Below are 20,565 nucleotides of genomic sequence, written 5' to 3' on the forward strand. Positions count from 1 at the left end.
AAAAAATATATAAGATTATATATATGCCTTCACTTCATGGCAATTAGATGAGGAAACAATAGAAACAATGACAGGTTTTATTTACTTGGGCTGTAAAATCACTGTGGATGGTGATTGCAGCCATGAAATTAAAAAACACTTGTTTCCTGGAAGAAAAGCAATGGCAAACCTAGACAGTGTATTAAAAGGCAGAGACATTATTTTGCTGACAAGGTTCTTATAGTCAAACCTATGGTTTTTCCAGTAGTCATGTTTGGATGTGAGAGCTGGACAATGAAAAGGCTAAGCTCCAAAGAATTGATGCTTTAGAACTGTGGTGCTGGAGAAGACTCTTGAGAGTCCTTTGGACAGCAAGGAGAGCCAGTCAGTCCATCCTAAAGGAAATCATTCCTGAATATTCATTGGAAGGACTGATGCTGAGGCTGAAACTCCAATCCTCTGGCCACCTGATGCGAAGAGCTGACTCATTGGAAAAGACCCTGATGCTGGGAAAGATTGAAGGCAGGAGGAGAAGGGGATGACAGAGGATGAGATGGTTGGATGGCATCACTGATTCAATGGACGTGAGTTTGAGCAAACTCCAGGAAATGGTGAAGAACAGGGAAGCCTTGTGTGCTGCAGTCCATGGGGTCGCAAAGAGTTGGACATGACTGAGCAACTGAACAACAACAAAATTTTTAACTGGAGGATAATTGCCTTACAATATTGTGTTGGTTTCTGTCATGCATCAACATTAATCAGCCATAGACATACATATGTCCTGTTCCTCTTGATCCCCCCACCCCCATCCCATTTTTAAAGTTTTTATTGAAGTTGTTACAACTTTGCTTCTGTTTTATGTCTTGATGTTTTGGCTGAGAGGCATGTGGGATCATAGCTCTCCAACCAGGAACTGAGCCTGAGTTCCCTGCATTGGAAGGTGAAATCTTAACCACTGGAGGGCCAAAGAAGTCCTGCAGAATTTTAATGACAGCTGGTTAAGACTTTGTCCTTTTCCACGTCAGCTGCCCCAGCCTCACTTCTCCCAAGTGGTGGTGGGCATTTTGGGATTCTGCTGAGGGGAAGAGTGTAGAGATGAATTTAGTCTGGAGTTAGTGAGACCAATGCATGTCTGTGTTACCACTAGTTGGCCTGTGGTAAAAATGGTTTCCAAGAACCTCAGATTACCCACTGGGCGATGTGCTGGACATTGTGGCCACACAGGCCACAAGATCCTAGTGTGGTAGGCAAGTTGCTTTGGGCACCCCACACTGCAAATATGTGGGAATGGGAAGAAAAAGACTTATTTGCAAGATCTGAAGCCAAATAAATCTATACCAAATTCTTCCAAATTGTTGTCCCCAGATTTTCCATCCCAACCATTTTTAAATCACTACAATGAATGAATTGTGAGGCTGAAGAATTTGTCTTCCAGTGCAGGGGGTGTGTGTTCAGTCCACGGTCAGGGAGCTCAGATCCCTCCTGTCTCATGGCCCAAAAGCCAAAGCGAAACAGAGATAGTGTTGTAACAAATTCAATAAACACTTTAAAAACAGTTTCCTTCAAAAAAAAATCTTGAAAAAGATGGGGGAGGGGCATTTAGGGAGGTGCTTAGATCATGACGGTGGAGCCTGTGTAAATGGGTTTAAAACCCTTATAAAGACCCCATTTGAAAAGACCCTGATGCTGGGAAAGATTGAAGGCAGGAGGAGAAGGGGACGACAGAGGATGAGATGGTTGGATGGCATCACTGACTCAATGGACATGAGTTTGAGTGAACTCCAGGAGTTGGTGATGGACAGGGAGGCCTGGCGTGCTGCAGTCCATGGGGTCGCAAAGAGTCGGACACAACTGAGCAACTGAACTGAACTGAAAGACCCCACAGAACACCCTTTGCTCTTCTGCCCTGTGGGGATACAGGATAATCTGGGAATTGAGAGAGGGTCTGCACCCCAGTGTGCTGTACTCTGATCTTGAACTTCCGCCTTTCAAAACTGTGAGAAATAAATTCTGTTGTTTATGAAACACTTGGTCTTTGGTGATTTGTGAAAGCAATAGGAATACACTAACAGTGTCTGTGTGCACTAACAGTGTCTGTGTTCACTAACAGAGTCTGTGTGCACTAACAGAGTCTGTGTGCACTAACAGTGTCTGTGAACAGTTCTGTGTTCACCGTTTTGTACATTCTGTCATCTAGCTCTAGTCTATAATATCCTTATCCTCTAAACTATTAGAATTAAGGGATGTCTTAGTGGTTTATATATTAGTGGAATATGCTAGTATTTCCTAATTCTCTATATCCCAATCTAATTTTTAAAAGTTCTGTTTTCTTCATAACAGTATTTAAGAAATATATTTAAGCAGAAAGTTAAAACAGGTTCAAGCCAGAGATATCGGGTTCAAATCAAAACTGCAGTAAAACATAAGCAAAAGCCAGAGATGTATGTATGTATGTATGTATGTATGTATGTATGTGTGCGTGTAACACTGGTCCATGTAGAGAGTTTTGGGAATTATAACTGGCTTCACTTAGTAAAGTGTTGTGGAAAGTTCACAAATGACCTTGAGTGGAGAGGGGTCATCTATCATGTATCAGTATTCCACTGCCAGTGAAACAAATGTTAAGTAAGAATGGAGTCATTTTTGTGCAAAACTTAAGTTCGTGCATGCTCTGTCACCCAGTTGTGACTCCTTAGACTGTAGCCTGTCAGTCTCCCCTGTCCGTAGAATTTTCCAGGCAAGAACACTGGAGTGGGTTGTCGTTTACTCCTCCAGGGGATTTTCCCAACCCAGGGATCGAACCTGTGTTTCTTGGGTCTCCCGTATCAGTAGGCAGATTCTTCACCCTTGAACCACCTGGGAAACCCAATATATAAGATGTGTTCTAATTCACAGGAAGGCCACCCTTTGAAATCAGAATTTGTATAATGAACAAATTTGAAATGTCAGTGATCATCTTTCTGAATTTTCCCGGTTCCTCTGTCTTTTACAAAAGAGAATCTGTAAGATTAGGTAGGGATAGGACATAAGGATATTGACTGGTCACTAGAAATAACATGTCAGCTATAAGCCTAATTTTCATTTTCATTCTATTCATAAACAAGCCTTATCTTTATTTGACCTCAGGGTATTTATGATAAGCAGCTCAAAGTAGATGGAACACATGGGGTCACCCTCATTTTCAGTCTTCTAAGCAAAAGATGCTTCTTCGTGTCATTACTTCTGTGCTCAAACAAGATGGTAGCATGTGTGCACAGTGGGAACTGGTGGCCAAGATTAGAGGTGTGGCTGTCTGTCTTTCTCAAATTGCTAACGTAGGACTCTAATTCGCCTTGCCAGATGCCTTAGTACCGATCACAATTAATGATTAGTGGAATCCGAGTAAATGAAAGGAAGCCTGTTTTTGCACACAGCACTGCCAGCCCCTCAGGATGAGTGGACAGTCCGCAATGTAGAATACTGTAGTAAGTCATCCCTTGGTACCCAGCAGGATGGGTTCCAAGGCCCCCTGCAGATCCTAGAATCCACAGATGCTGAAGTTCCTTGTATGGTATGGAAGTGGTGTGGTACACAGCCCTTCTCTCTGTCTGCGGGCTCTGCAGCCTTGGACATGGAAAGCAGGCTGTGCCTCAAACAGTGCGTCTTGGCCTGTGGTGGATGTGTTAGGGTCCCATTCTTCTGTTTTCCTAAACTTTGTTCTGTCACTGTGATATAATCTACTCTTTGGGCATCTTTACTTTCCTCTGTTGAAATAAAAACCAGCACCAGTGGATGTGGGCTTTCCCTGATTAAAAAACATCCCTTTGCCAAAACTTGTCTTAAATGTGGGCATAAGTCATTTGGCTAAAAGTCACCACAGTGGGAGAGAAAATTCCATGTGGTTAAGTAACTTCTCTCCTTTTATTTTACTTCTATTATTATGAAAGTAATTTTCTCTTATTTCTATAAACCACTAGAAAAAGCAATCAAATTAATTCCATTTATTGTCTTTGAGAACTCTGGTTATAAAATTGACCATTTCACAGTTCTATTCATTCCAATACTTAAAATGATCACCTGAGTAGTAACATAATTTTTTTTTAATTTATTATGAAAAGTGTAATTTACAATAAAAGAAATAGATGTTCTCATAAGAATTAGCATTAGCACTCTTTTCTCTTATACTTTGATAGATGTAAATATAGACCACATTTTGGTATATATCAACTTTCCTATCTTTTATTTACTTTCTGTCCTGCAATTATATGTGCTCAGAACTCTGTTAACTTTACCTGCCTGAAATGTTTCTCTATTTTTTTTTCTTTTTCTTTTTAACTCTTAAAGAGTGATTGTCACTAGTTATATCTTATCTTTTAAAATATCCTCTCATAATAATATTTAGCTTTATATATTATGATTGCATTTACATGGTGAATTCTCATGTTCTGTTCTACATATGTAGCACAGATTAAATTTGTACTGATTTTCTAAGCATTAGAACTCTTTGATCTTTCTTTGGTATAATAAAAGTTTTCTCTAAATAGGTCCCTTCTTCAAGTCAAAATTCTGGACAGAAATTTTAAAGCTAGTCACTTCAGGAATTCTTTGTATACAAAGAAATAGCTTATTTGCAAAACTATGAGGAGCTGTAATTCTGTGTTTTATAAATCTGAACAAATTGTTTATGCATTATCTGCCAAAGTTTTGAGTTCTCTATGATGTTGGTTATAAGCAGAAGTGGTGTTGTGATGCATATGTGTTTTATCTTATGTATAAAAGTTAATATGTAAAGCTGGCTTATTAAAATGTTTAGCTCCACAAACTGATATTCAGACCCATTTACTGAATTAAGGAATACTTTGAAATTACAGATACAAGGATTTCAATGAGGCAGATTTTCCACATGTGCTGTAGTGCTGCACTTTTTCCTTTGGTGATGGATGTTGTCTTAGTTTGATTTTGTTATATTTGGTTGTCTCTCTTTTGGTGCTGCATAAAATGTAATCAAACTTATGGAATTAACAATCTGCGCTTAAAGAACAGAAGTGGGTCCTGAGTGTCCATCAAGAATCAATGACATAAAAATACTTACTTTTCTTACTTTTCAAAGAGTACTCTGTCCGCTAATGAGAGGCAGATTCTCTTTAGTCCATCATTCTCTGAGGAATTCTTAGGTTTCTGTTCCGTGACATCATTAGATCATGGAGATTCACTAAACGCGTCTACCCACTCTGCCCACACACCCTCTTAGGGTGTCCTCTGGTCCTCAGTGCTGAGACAAAACCACCGAGAAATGGTTATTGTGTCTTCCCAGGATATTCCCAGCTCCTTGTTTACATGCACACAAGCCCTCTTCTTTGTTTATGTCTTCTAGGATGTTGGGCATTTTGTCTGTAGTCACATCTGTTTGTGATGCAGTGGGGTGCTGGCTTTGGCTAGAACTATTTGTGAAAGCTGATAACTAAGTTCTCAGAAATCTTGTCAGCCAGTTGTTGAGCTGTCAGTAGGTTAAAATAAGGCAAATAAAATTACGTATATGAACAAAATCAGTAAAGCTACACATTGGGGCTTTTTAAAATTGTTTTTTCCTTAGAGACCAGGAATACCGGCATAGTACAGAATCTGAGTCAGTTTATGTTTTGACCCCCACTGCAGCAAATTTGCCTTCTTCTGAATAGGTCAAGAATTGTGGCTTCTTTTGGAGAAGTGAAGCAATGGTCACTCTTCAAAAACTCTTTAGTGATCCTTTAGAAAAAGGCTTTTATCCCTGCCAGGTTATACAGTGTTCTCCAAACTGAAGCAAAACAAAACAAAATCATTTTCTGGAATATTGGAGATGCGTAGTAAGTACTTTGGAATGTATAAAATGTATGATGACCCCATTTGTATACAATAAGCTATTTGCTCCAGTTATCCTAGGGCACATATCATAGTTGTTCGAAATTAAGGAGATAATTAAATGGAAATAAGCAATTTAAGCAATTGTTTACCCACGCAGTCTTCTTGTAGGGCAACAATTTTTAAAACCCTAATTATTTTTAGTGTTAGATGCTATGAAATTGGTATAGTTTATTTTGTGTATATAGAATTCCTTGTAAGAGGCTGAACATTTAGTAGTTAGTGTGTTATTTAAACCCACACATTTTTTTCCCCACTGGCAATGAGATAGATCTTATTTTAATGAGCACTTTCACAATTTGTAGATGTTTTCTCACAATTTGTATATTCCAAGAACGACTTCCCTTGTGAAAGTTTATCTTAACAAAAATTCCTTTGAGGGTTGTGTCATCAGTTTATCTGAAGGCAATTATTATCAGCAGCTGAAATAGTACTAACTGAACTTAGTGTCTCGTTGAGGAATGACAGTTCTTGGTTTCTAATTGAGAGAATTTCAGTTTGGCAAGCATCCGTGGACTTTTTACTTTGCATTGGAAAATTTTAAATCAGGCAAACCCAGGCTCACTGGACCACTCAAGAGAACAACCAGTACAGATCATGATTGCTCATGACCACAGTGCATTTTGTAAAAGTGCTGCAGGACTGGTGTAAGAATACTAGCTAGCCCCTGTAGAGGGTTTACTATTTTCTGAGTTTTATTCTTAGTGCTTCCCACATTTTATATTTTACATGTCTTCTAAGGTAGTTATTATCCCCAGTTTTACAGAGGAAGAGACTGAAGCAAAAGCAGTTAGGTGATTTTCCCAAGATCATACAGACAGTGAGGGGGACAAGCCTGAGACCTGGGAGATGCGGTTCAAAATCTAGGGTCTCGGTGGCTGTGTGTGACGGCGGAATTTCCCCCTTCATCTTTGGAGAGTCTCCCGGTCAAGGGCGAATACCCTTTGTTTGCCAGTCTCTGAAGTTTTCATCACTTATTTTAAAAGGGCAAGAGTAATTTGGAAAAGAAAAAGCAGAACTGTCTTATCATTCGCGATAGTTCTTTCTCTTGATCATGGAGAATATCTCTGCACAAAAAATCTCCAGTAAATCACACAACAAAGAAGATGCATCAACTGTTGGATTTGGTTTTGGAAATTCTCTAAGGCACAAGGTGGATTGACTGAAATTCACTGTGGAAAGTAATCCTTGTAGAGGTTTATGGTGATGAGAAACAGACGTTTGAATGTAAAATATCTCATAGATTTCTGGTTGAAAAATTACAATGAATGGGATAATGATATAAATGTCTAATATTCATTTTTATTATCAGGTCATTTTTTTCTTGAACTTGAGCATTAATTTATTTTCATACTTACCATCTCATGGCCCCCAATACTATAAATATTGAAATTATATTCATAGCAAATTATCTGCAAGTGTTTCTTCCAATTTTTATAATGGAGCAATTACTTTGCAGGTATTAATTGCTGTCGCATTTTTGATCTATACTCTAGCTTTGTCTTCTTGAGGAAATTATTGTGTTTTATAGTCTAAATTTCTTAGATTTAGGACTTTCAAAGTGTAGGTTCTGTTCATATTTAATTTTGCCTCATTAATAAAACATGAATGAATTGGCTAATAAAACAACCCAATTATTTTATGTCATGGAATATAAGTTTTTGTTTATGAATTTGCTGAATTGCCCCAGGAGTTCACCATATGAAAGCATTCTCACTTTTCACTTTGGTCCAGTTTACAGAGAAATAAGATTGGTAGAAGAGCAGACATCGTGGAGTAGGGGTGCTTTCTTGTGGGGGATATGCAGATAAAGTAAATGATGTCATATTGAAAATGCAAAATTTCCTTCACAGACACGAAGCTTGTCTGCCAAAACCAGAGATCTTTATTCTGTACCAGCAGTTTCCCTCAATGGCTCTCTTGTCTTATTTAGCAGTTTTGCAATACAGATGATACTTCATTTTTATTAGTTAAAAATAGATAAAATACATCTTGTCCTTCCCACTGATTATATTTGACTATCTAGAAATTTCTTTTAATGATGTCCCCTTTAGGTCAGGGGAGGATTAGTTGAAAGAGAGATTTTTATATGCCAAAATCTAGACCCAGTCATGATGGAGAAAAAACTGAAATGTGGTCTAGACTGAAAAGAGATCAATGACTCTTTTAAAAGTATGAAGAGCAACATAGAACCTGTGGCCTTTATTTTGCTCAGAGCATGTGGGAGTCAGAGCCTTGGAATTTCAAGGGTTATCTCCACCAGCATGTGCGGTAGAGGTCCCTGCCCTGACAGTGATGTTCTGTGCCTGCCTTTTTGACATGACACTTAGTACCAGTGGTTCTGACCATTGGGTATGGGGGTAGTATGATGGAGGAACTGAAGTTTTTCTTTCATTTTATTTGAATTATCTTTCCGTTTAAATAGCTACATGTGACTAGTGGCTGCTGTCTTGGACGACACGTATCTAGAGTTAAATCTGGGATGAGCTGGATGAACACTGCCCAACTTCAGGTCCTGGACCTGCTGCAGAGTACCTGCACCGCCTTGGAAAGCTCTGTAACCTCCCAAACCTCAGTATTCCCATCTCCAATATGAGATAACAATAGCATCTACCTCTAAGACATCTGTGTGCTGGTACGCTCAGTCACTCAGTCATGTCCAGTTCTTTTGTGACCCCGTGGAGTGTAACTCCCAGGCTCCTCTGTCCATGGTATTCTCCAGGCAAGAATATTGGAATGGGTTGCCATTTCCTCCTCTAGGGGATTTTCCGGGCCAGGATTCAACCCAAAGTCTCCTATACCTCCTGCATTGAAAGGTGGATTCATTTACCAATAAGCCACCTGGGAAAGCCCCCTCTAAAAGTTCTTACATGGTTCAATAAAACACTGAATATAAAGCTCTTTGAGCTGTGCCTGGCATATAATACACAGTCAATGAACATTAGCCTTTGCTATCCTCGTTTCTTATTTTATGACCTTCTGTAGATTTTAAGAATGTAGAAACTGAAAAAGAGAGAGAAATTAAATAGGTCTAAAGCAATAAGCAAAAAACAAAATTCTCTGACATGGGATGGAATTTTAGGTTTTACTGGAGGAATATGTGAGATGTAGAGAAGGTAATTATAGGCTGACTGTATATTACAATTTGCTCTGGATGGTTTCAGTTTATACATTGCGTCCTAGTTTAATTCTAAGATCTCACTCTTTTGTTCTCAAAAATGTCCCTAATTAAAAAAAAAAAAATTAAAGTGTCCCAAAGGTGTTTGTAAGATACATTTTCGAGCCACCCTAGAATAAGATATGGGAATGAAGCCCAGTTATTCCAGGTGAAGGGAAGAAGACAAAATAAGGCAGAGATACACGTGTGACTATGGCGTAGCATGACTGATCCCTGAAAGTAGAAAATAGAAGGAAACAGAGCCAGGAGTGGGCTGCAGGGACTTTATGGAGGTGGCATGGGAGCTTGGACAAGGAAAGGAGATTGGACTTTCATGATATTTGGTGATTATTGCATTGCTCTCAATTCATCACAGATCTACTTTCAGAAAAACTAAACCCCAATTTAATTGGACAAAACCATTTTGATGTGTCAGAAAAGCCTTATGCCATTTGATGTTCTGATTGGCCTTCTGTGATTGGCAACACAGATCTGAAAAGAGATTTTCAGATTTGTATTAGACACCATTTGAAACAAAATGCTTTCTTGTTATTACTGATTAGCTGCCAGTCACCTGATCAGTAACGTGATTGGTTAATATGGAAGTTAGCCATTTCATGGAAAAATCGCTTATTTTGTTTTCATGATGGAAAACTTTGAACGTGTTGATTGAGTTGTGGTAAAGAACCAGGTCAGTATATTTTATGACAGGTGTTCAAGCTATGTCTGTTGGTCTCTATTTTATTTAGAAAAGCATGCATGAGAATGCTAGAAAATCAGTTCTTGGCAATATCACCAATTGTGATTTTAGGGAAACGGGATATTAAGTTGTGAGACATAGAATATAAAAATGAAGAAAAAAGTCAAAATTAGAGATTATCGAGGAAAAACTAAAAATTTAAGTAAGCATATAAGGCACAGAGCAAGTGCCTCCCCTCCTCTTTGTCTCTGATTGCATTCTGAGTTGAGGAACTGGCCATTGGTACTCCCAGAAGTCTCCATCAGCAGCTCATAGGGACCTGTTTTAGATTTTCACTCTTTTCCTAGTGATTCTAGCCCATCATGAAAGCAGAGGTTTGAGTTTATCTCTGAAGTATCCCCAGAGAGTATAGAGGTACCATACAGGGATTAGTCACTCTCAACATTTCTTGGGGATTCTAATAATTACTGGCAAATGTGAGAGACATTGTAATCTCCACCTGAGGAACCAATCATGGCTCAACTTTTGCAGGAGGAACCAACCATTATCAGTATTGAAATCATGAGATGTCTGGGTTATTTTCAAATTGGAGACTTGAAGTGTGTTGTAATTGTGTTTGTTTTTCCTTGAAAAGATCAAGAGTTGGCCACATTAAAAGAGGGGTTGGGGCAGAGACCAGATGTCATTGGCATTTGGAGAATTCAGCAATCTTTATAAATGGCTGTTCCATTGTTCATAGTAGTTACTCATCTCTAGTTTGTAAATTTATTAATGAAACTGGTTTATAGCTGCTTGAAATGAACAATTACTACTTTACTTGTGTTTCCAAGTACCATGAATTTTAAAATGTCATTTAATATTGAATCCTCTGAATGGAGTTCAGTGACTTCAGATTGTCTATTTATAAATAGCACAGAGCAATCTTCTATGATGCAATCTGTGGGAGTGTTCACATATTACTAATATTTAGAGCAAAAGGGAATCTCATCCCAACAGAATTGTAATCAAACCTCGGTGAAAAGTGGAAGTGTTAGTTGCTCAGTCATGTCCGACTCTTTGTGACCCTGTGGTCTGTAGCCCACCAGGCTCCTCTGTTTTTGGAATTCTCCAGGCAAGAATACTGGAGTGGGTAGCCAGTAGTGATTAGTAAATATCTTGAAATTAATCATCTGTTCTATCCACAGTGATTATTCCATCTGCTTAGTGCTGTTTGTTTCTTGATAAAAAGTGGCAAACCCCAGTTCATAGTTTCTTCTCACTCATAGTGACCGCCATGCTTAAAAACAGATGAACTCTTGAGCTCCCCCTTAAAGGTCAGTTACTCCAACTTGGGGGCTTCCCTGGTAGCTTAGTGATAAAGAAGTCGCTGCCAATGCAGGGAACTCGGGTTTGATCTCTAGGTCAGGAAGATCCCCTGGAGAAGGAGATGGCAACCCACTCTGGTACTCTTGCCTGGGAAACCCCATGGGCAGATGCAGCTGGCATGCTACTGTCCTTAGGGTTGTGAAAGAATCAGATGTGACTTTGTGACTAAGCAGCAACTCCAACTAGGGCTGAGAGATCCCTGTTCATTCTAAGGATCTGCCCCATGATGACAGTGCAAATGATAAGAACAGAGAAAAATACTGAGCATTAAATCTGTGCCAGGCACTGGGCTAAATGTTTTATATATAATTTATATATATTAGGGCTTCAAAGCCTCACAACTGTCCTATGTAGTAATATGAACATAATCTGTGTTTTACTCGTGACCAGGGGCTTAAGTGCCTAGTTAGTGGTGGTGTGGACTCTAAGCAGCCAGTTTAGAGCTCTTAAGCAGCCTGTTACTGTTGCTGACAGCAGCCATTACTTAGGCCAGTAGACAGAATGTACAAATGAATGCCTTTTGTGGGGACTTTGATCCTTTAGTGCTCATTTCCATAGCTGAGCTCTGGTTGGGAAAAGAGAAGAGAGCCAGGTTTTCTCCAAACCCTATTATGACAGGCATAATTGAAATCATTGTTTTCTACAGTCATAGTCTTCAGAATGGAGAGACAATTGTCTCACAGAAAATTGCAAAGCCATCCTATAGGTGGTTCATGAAACTCTGGCCACAGTCGCATTGCTTGCCTTAGATATTAATTTATCTGTGTTTCTTATTGCTTGCATGGACAATATTCTTCTTCACCCTCATTTGAGGCTCTCATAGGCACTGTAGCACTTGCCATGATTTCTGTCACGTCCACTGTCTCATGGAGTGTTGATACCAGAGGACAGGTCTGCAGAAATGAGTTTACGTGGAAATTACCCTGCCTGGGGGAGGACTCCAACAGCCTGCCTCAGCAGCAGCAGCCACTGCGCGATGGATTGCATGCGTACGTGCAGGCTAAATAATGTATGATTCAAGACAGGAATGTGGTCTGTATTCATTTTTGGAGAGTAAAAGAGTTGGCATGTCAGTCCCACAGGAGACTTTATCCAGGGCTTTACCCTTGAGTGGATAAAAGAGTACAAATTCTCTTGCGCTGGAGATGAATGAAAACAAATTGGGGAGACCATCCGCAGAGCAGACTGCTGTGTGATGGAGTCCAAGGCTACCCCAAACCACCAAACCAACTGCTTCAGGATCCTGCCAGCAGCCAGACGCTGCAAAGAGAATTGACTGAAGTTTGGCATCGAGACCCCATGATTCCCAGCCAAGGGGAATTGCATGCAGAAAATATTTAAAATTCTCTTTGTAAAAGAGTTATGTTTTCAATCAAAGGGAGAAGTAGGTTTCAGCTCCAGACCAAGTCTGCTGACACATAAATGTGGCAGTGTTAGTAACAAAGGGTGGAGGCGTGGGGAGGTGAACAGTGTACGCACTTCAGGGTAAGAAGCTGAACTTTGGTGAGATGAGGGGGTGTTCAATGAGTAGTTTGAGGCCATTGAGTTGTTGTCATTATTCCACAATGGGGACTTTACTGGCCTTGCTAGGAGAGGGGATGGATCTGTAAGAAGCATTGGTTCTCAACCAGGGGTGATGTCATAGCTCCAGGGCACCTTTGACAATATCTGGGGACATTTTTGGTTGCCACAACTTGGGGGGAGGATAGCACAGCTGGCCTCTAGTGGTAGAAGATGGGGATACTGTTAAATATCCTGCAATGCACAGGACAGCCCCTCACAACAGAGAACTATCCTGTCCAAAATCTCAGGAGAGTCAAGGTGGGGACCCTGGTTAAAAATGACCTGGTTAAGGTCTGTGCATTACAGTGCCACCTTCAGCCAGGCATCCATCCAATATCCCTTAACTTCATGTAAAGGATGGTTTTTAACAATTTGCTTTACTCTATTGGTGTGTGAATGTTTTTTTGAGGTACCAAGTGCTTTCGGTCCAAGCAAACAGGAAAGCAAGCAAGCAAGCAAACGGAAAAACAACTCACATCCCTCTCCAATTTATCTCCAAAGTATCTAGCTAGGGGTTGAAAGCACAGACGGGCTGCCCTCCAAGCCACACATTCTCCAAGATCGTAGGAGGACCTGGTTGATCCACTTTTCAAATGTGAAAAATGAGGCATATTAACAAAGCGCACTAAATGAATCAGCTGCTTGGGATGATCTACAAGCCAGTTCATTTTCCTGTTATTAAATAACAAAGCATGAATCTTGACAAATGAACCCTCTCGTTTGACATTATTTGAAAAACTCAGAACACGCTTGCTTCTGATGGTCACTTCCCCTTTGAAATTAAATTTAAGGTGAACTTCATTTAAATTCTGATGGCGGGTGGGGGGAGGGCTTGTGGACCTTCGTTTGATTGTTGACTGTTTATCATCATTGGTCTTTCCATCTGCCTTTGTTCTTGGACAGGCCAGAGCTCCCGGCAGGACACCATCCTGCACAGTTCTCTGCAAGGAGGGGTTTTGTGTTACTTGGTGCCCCTACCATGAAGAGGCAAGGTTCTGTATGAGCATCCTGGGGAGCTGCAGTCAGGCTCCCGAGGTTGAAACTGGGGTTCCAGCTGTGCGACCTTGAGAAGGTCATTGGCCCTTTCTGTGCCTCAGTTTTCTCATTTGTAAACCGTGAAGGAAATGATTTGCCTCCTTGGATTGTTCTGAAGATAACATATAATATGCTCAGCAAGCAGATGGCAAATGTTACCTATAATTATTAGAATCATTAAGAATAGCATCTTCCAAAATGGATGCTAAGTCATTTTTTTTGTTGTTGTTTTAACTTTCTAAAGAGGACACTGGTGCCGATCAGCTGACTTTAGCAGTGCTGACGTGTGGTTAGGGGGGCTTTTGCCCTCGTGTCAGAATCCCTAACAGACCTTCCCAGCAATGCCACCATGAATAAAAACACATCTAAGCAAAATCTGCTTACTTCCCAAGCATGCGCAGCTTCATGACAAGCTCTCTGTTCCCCTCCTCAGTGGAGCACCGTCTGAAGCCCCTCTTCTGGAAGCCTGCTGTTGCTCTCACATCTAACAAGCTGACACTGCAGATTCACAGCCTTGCCCTGGTACAGCTCAGTGGAACAATGTTCTGTATCCCCAGACTGGACGTCCTCACCCTTCCTAAAGAGGATTTATAAAGTGTGACTTTGAGGTGGCAAAGCCAATTTTATCTGAAGGAAATAGTTTTTTTTTTCTAATATTTTAAAGTGTCTTTCTTAGTGCCTCAAAATGATTTAAATGTTAATCAATGATAAAATTGCAAATCCGTCTAAAAACAAAGAATTGGGAATGGAATCAGAACCACTTTTAATCAACAAAGTGGCTGCTCTTACCCATTGACCCCTAAAGGTTATTGACGCTCCTTTTTTCCCCTTTTTTTTAATGATGCTGTAGTTCAATTATTTGTCCTTGGTAGCCAGAGTGTGCAAAATCACTTTTGCTTTTCACAAATTAATTCGTTTAAGCCTGTGCGTTCGTCAGACGTTATGGGAAACTTCTGCCAATGTTTTGTTGATTAAAGGATATGTATTTTGAAAATGAGTACAGAGGAAGGAATTTATAGTTCTTTAAACAAAAGCGATTTATAATGTAGGCTGCTACCTGAATCGTTCAGTGTATCAACGGATAAATGAAAATATCAAGGATTAGCAAGAGTGTTGGCACTGGGTCTTAAAAAACTGTGCATTTATTGATTCAATAAAACTGAGAAAGCCTACATCTTTCAGTAGAATTTCTAGAACTTATAAACAAGAATAGGACATAGAAAACCACTCTTCATTGTATGTATTTTTCAAAGGGTTTTGGAAATACATCTTTCTCTACAAGAATCTGGTGCTTCTACTTCTATTTTTAAATTATATATATCTCATTTCCATGCATACAAGTTCTCTCTACTTATTCCCACTTTGATTCATTTTTGACCATTTTGTTTTAATTTTTCCCAGTGAATACAGTGTGCCCTTTGGAGGGCACATTTATGGTTTTAAGCACCATGCAATCTACTAAATGGTGTCTAGTTATGGAAATGCTTGCAAAGACCCCTGGGGTGAAAAAAGAATTAAGTCAACACAGATTGATCACCCTGTAGTTGGTGCTTTCTTATTTGATCAGTCAGGGACTCACTTGGTCTGAACCGGTCCATCTGATCTGTGAGACATAAAGCTGGAGACATTTTTCTGGCTCCCTGGTGGTTTTAAAGGTTCTGCAATGGGAAAAGTGCTTTAAACAAAGCCTCATTTTAAAGGAAGCCTGAGTACAGAATGGAATTCAAAGAATTTGGAGAGAGGGGAGGTGAAAGTGGTAAGAAACAGCCTGAAAAAAGCTGGGAAATTTAAAAGACTAGTGCACAGGAGGGAAATCAAAACTAAATCCCATCTGGTTGTGAGATACACTGACCAGAACGCAGCTTCAACAAGGCCGTGTTAAACACCTACTAAGTGCAGGGCTTGTAAATGAGGAGAGCTTACGTGTTCCCCTGTGTTCGAGGCAGGAAGTAGATTTCATAGGTCAAGAAGGAATTTTTTTTAATGTCAGCCAGGAAACTATTCAGCTTTATGCAGATATGACATTCCAAAAGACAATGAATAGTTGTTATTTTATTCAAATATTGAGAACAGAAAGCATTCTCCCGTGTCATTCACTTTCAAATTCTGTGTTAAGTGTGTTGCTCTTAGATTAAGTCATACTGAAGAAGTGGTTGAGTGTAGCTAACACCAAGGCTTCCAGCATGGAGACTGCAAGAATGACAGCGAGGCAGAAAGCAATGTGTCTTTGCATTGGGTCGCTGTGCAGGGAATGGAGAGCAAAGACCCAAGGGAATCAGCCTTTCTTCCCATATCCAAGAGCCCTTGTCTTAGAGCCAGTTGGGAATAGAGACAAAGGCATATCTGAAATCTTGGAGGGTGTAAAATGGATTATTATAACAAGAAACAAGGCCGGACAATGCCTCCTATCTTTATGGGCCAAGTGCTGTGATCACTCAATTTTTATTGTACGGAGTATAGCTTGAGTGTTTAAGAAACCCCCACTGGCTGTTGGATAAGTACTCACTTCTCACCCCTGATAGAACAGCTGATGAATATTCAGGTTAGACATCTCCAGCGTGTCCCCGCTGAAATCATGATTAATGCATTCACTGTATATTTATATAGCATCCTAGATGATAGTTGAGAGAATCTAGGATAGAGTTGAAGGTGAAGATCATTGGGACTTCCCAAGTGGTGCTAGTGGTAAAGAACCCTCCTGCCAGTGCAGAGACATGGGTTTGATCTGTGGGTTGGGAAGATCCTCTGGAGGAGGAAGTGACAACCAACTCCAGTATTCTTGCCTGGAAAACTCCATGGACAGAGGACTGCAGGTTATAGTCTATGGGGCTGCAAAGAGTTGGACATGACTGAGTGCACACACAAAAGACAGATATGACTCACAAATATCATGATTGTGATTATTATTCAATTTTTTATATTGCTAACACTTATTGTGCAATTAATGATGCCCAGGAACCAGTCTATTTGCGTTATTAGCTCACTGAGTTTTTGTAAAGACACTATGACGTAGGAGGTGCGTAATTTTTTCCTCTTCGTTTTCATGAGACTGTTGCATCACAGAGAGGTTCAGGTGCCATCCAAAGGTCACACAACCAATAATGTTCATATCAGGAACTTAAACCCAGTCGGTCAATGTATTTTCAAAACTTTTGAAGATACGCCTGTTTGAAAGGAAAGAAGAATAATGTCTGCTAATTCAGGCATATATAGGTATAAAGACCCTCACACTGTATTTTCCCAAGTCACTGAGGGTCATCTTATCATTTCCATTTTGTCATAATAGTGTGACAAGTTTGACCAATGGTTCTTTTCTGAGAAAGATTTCTCCACCCTGGAGGATACTTGGCAGTGTGTGGACACAGTTTTGGCCCACAGCTGGGAAATGGATGCTACTAAAATCTGGTGGGTACAGGCCAAGGATGCCACCACCTGCCTGCAGTGAACAGAACAGCCCCCACAAGAAAGGATTATCCTGTCAGCTTGTCAGTAGTGCCTAGGCTTAGACTTTGGATCAGAGTGACTCCAAGAGAAGAAAACAGTGGCTCAGCCTGCAAACAGAGCGTTCACCAGGAAGGAGCAGATTTGGGAATGCGGAGAACAAGATCAGATAGAGGCATTCATTCATTGTTTGATTCATAGCATCTCTATTTATGGAGTGATCACAATGAAGAGTACAGGTGAGGAAAACAAATATGAGAAAGTTTCTTTGGAGAAAAGGAGGGAGCGCAGAGTAGAGGCAAAAGCAGAGATGTCTTGCTGTCAAAGGTGAGCTAGGGGCAGAGCCCTGGTGCACCAGGAGGGAACTGTGCTGGGCCAATCCAGAGGCAGAGCCAGAGGGCGGGAAAGAGCAAAGGATGTTCTCAGAAGTGCCCCGGAGCAGAGTGTGCATGTGTGGATTGGAGATGCCGAGAAGCTTGCATTGCTTTCGAGTTGCTCTGCTGGCCTGGGAATAGGTTGCTGGCTCTGTTTTTCCAGTAACAGCCTTTTCTGTTTCCAGCAGTCCTATGCACCAGCTCCCCACCCCATGGCTCCTCCCAGCCCCAGCACAAACAGCAGCAGCAACCACAGCAGCAGCAACAGCAGCGGGGAACAGTTGAGTAAAACCAACCTGTACATTCGAGGCCTCCCACCAGGCACCACTGACCAGGACCTAATCAAGCTGTGCCAACCGTAAGTGTCCCCGTTCTCTGCGCCATTTCCACCTGCATCTGTGCTTGCCCCTCGGGGCTCACCCATATGGGGCTGGCTTTTGTACCCAATGCACCCTGTGAGAAAGACTCTGCTGCACAAATGGGATTTATATTTGAGATATGAGTCTAGCTTATTTGGGGGAATGGAATTTGTTCGCCTTTTGCTTTGAAAGAGAAGGGTTTTGAGCAGAGGGAAATAGGGGTGCTGGCTGATGTGCACATATTGACTGGAAAGATGAGGAGCAATCGTGGAGTTGGGTTCTCACACCTGTGGCTGGTGGGATCTCACACCTGTGGCTGATGAGTTCTCACACCTTGTGGTTAGTGGGCTCTCACACCAGTGGCTGGCGGGACTTCACATGTTGTGGCTGGTGGGACTTCACACGTTGTGGCTGGTGGGACTTCACACGTTGTGGCTGGTGGGATCTCACACCTTGTGGCTAGAGGAACCATTGATGAATCTCATGAAAGAAACTGCTTTTTAAAAAAAAATTTTTTTAAGAGAGGTATTAGTGATGGAAATCACAAAAACTCAGAAGTTGTAGATTTCAGGAGGGTCACTTGCTAGTTGTGAAGCTTTTCTGGCCGGTTCTTGTTTGGTAAATATAAGTTCAGCTGGGACCAGGTAATTGGAAGATTAGAAGGCTAATCCTTTCGTATCCTTGAAAACATCTATTTCCAAGCCCACTAAATATATTTCTCACCAAGGCCAAGAACCACAGTCACCAAGTAGTTTGATATCTCCCAAGAAATATGGTAGCGATTAAATGCCCTTCCAAAATGTTTTCATTCGCCTACTATCTACCAACACTTACGTTATTAACTCTATTTCTGTGCAAATCAATTAAACATATTTAAGTTTATCTTTCAAATAGTATGAATAATGGATAATGAATTAAGAATCATAGTCCTTAATTTTAGATTGCTGATTATTTTCAAAGTAGTATCAGTGCAGCTATTTGTTATTTGATTGTGCCTTAGCTGGGTATTTTTAAATTAGGGAAACTATTACTCAGTATTTCTTCTGCTCTTTTGCAATGCTTTTACAAGAAGGTCGAGAGGATATTTCTTTTGTAAATTTTCCAACCTCTAAAATATTGGAAGAGGAAAACAAGGCAGATAGTATTTATTTGCCTTTGTCCTGGTTTTGAAGATTGGGAAAAAATACTCAACAACAGGAAATGGCAGATTAGATGAAACACAAATACATAACATGATCATACATAATCAGTGGACAGGGAAGTATGTAGATTAGGGAAGTGCCCCCGACCCTATCCCCCCCATCCCTGCTACTATCAACTGTCTTGATTTGTGAAAGAGGTAAGAACATTGGAAAATAAATACTTATTTGAAAGCAGTTTTTTAAAAAAGAAAGATGCCAGGGCTAAGACATACAAATATGTTAGGTTTTGGTCAATAAAATGTTGAAGTTGGGAATTGGTTAGTAAATCACTCAACAGTTTTTTTACTTCTTGCTACTGTTAGAAAAAACTAAACTATTTTGGAAAGTAAGGTAATTGAAGATATGAAAAATGATAGACTTTACATTAGAAGCTTCAGATGAAGAATCTCCTGGAATGGACACTGATTTGAAGAAGTAGACTGGCTATTATATTTGTGTGTGAATCTCATTCATAAAAACAGTGGTAGGTATTAAGGAAAGATTCCTACTGCTCTCTACCACTCAGAGAGCTTGTGGAAGCATAGATGTCTGGGCCCCTGAGGTTGCAATTCACTAGTTCTGGGGTGGGGCCTGAGAACATGAATTTCAGCAGTTTCCCTCCTATTATGATGAGGCTGCTGGTTTTCTGAGAATCCCTTCTTGAGGGGAAAAAAAAGGCACAACCCAAAAGCTGAAATTGTGTTTCATTTGGTGAACTTGCTGAGGACTCAAGGCTGGGTGAGTGACAGCCTCTCAGGTAGCTCTGACAGACTGCTTCGAAGAGACAAGAGAGAAGCCAGTTATATCCACAGAGCTTTTGCAGCAAAAACCCAGTAGTCAGAACATCAAAAGATTACTGTTAATTAAAGAAAACTTGACATCTCAAGGTAATTACTTTAGAGTTTTTCTGTGTATAGGAAAAATGCAAGAATCTGGGCTCATGGAAATCACCTCTTGGCTAGGCTTCTTAACTCAGGGTCAGTATTCTGTTCTTCTCCATCCTGAATCCCTTCAGTGTGCACAGACAGGGCAGCTACAGTGGCTGATGGCTTGGCATCCAAACATTTACTGATATGGCAGGCAACATTTTTCATCCACGTCTCTTTACAATAATATAAAGACTACTGCCTATTCCTAAAGCAAGAGGTCTCGCTTAATACTTGAAGGCATTTCAGGTGGAACCCTGTGTATTAAAACCTGCTTGGCCACTTGGCTTACTATCTTTGAGCTTCTGTCTCTTCTTACAAAAGAGTGCATTGAATATGATTATTTCTAGGTTCCCTGTCCTCCCCACGGTGTGCTGCAGCTGCCTCTGAGTAGAGCACCTGAGCCAGTGGTTAAATATTCACAGATTCTGTGCATGATTTGTTACAGTCTCAGTATCTTGAAATCAGCCATGATGGGAGTATTCATATCACAGGAATCATCAAGGCCTGTAAATGAGGACTTCTAAGATTCCTGATATATAGTGTTTTTGAGAGCTGGTTCATGAACATACACCATATAATGATGGAGCATTCTACTATGGATTTCT

The 20,565-nt window shown here is 40.5% G+C and overlaps 1 protein-coding gene across 5 annotated transcripts in view; it reads left to right on the forward strand.

The window, feature by feature from the left end:
• The window catches only part of RBMS3 (RNA binding motif single stranded interacting protein 3), a 785,524-nt gene that overhangs the window by 150,945 nt on the left and 614,014 nt on the right, over nt 1–20,565 (forward strand). For 3 of the 5 annotated variants that reach the window (XM_068981964.1, XM_068981962.1, XM_068981967.1), the window contains exon 2: nt 17,677–17,849. In XM_068981964.1, coding sequence (XP_068838065.1) covers nt 17,677–17,849 — 173 coding nt within the window. The remainder of the gene's footprint in view (nt 1–17,676; nt 17,850–20,565) is intronic. The other 2 variants (XM_068981963.1, XM_068981965.1) reach the window with 1 other exon arrangement.

The sequence above is a fragment of the Capricornis sumatraensis genome, chromosome 10 (genome assembly GCF_032405125.1).
Source record: "Capricornis sumatraensis isolate serow.1 chromosome 10, serow.2, whole genome shotgun sequence".
Classification (NCBI taxonomy): domain Eukaryota; kingdom Metazoa; phylum Chordata; class Mammalia; order Artiodactyla; family Bovidae; genus Capricornis; species Capricornis sumatraensis.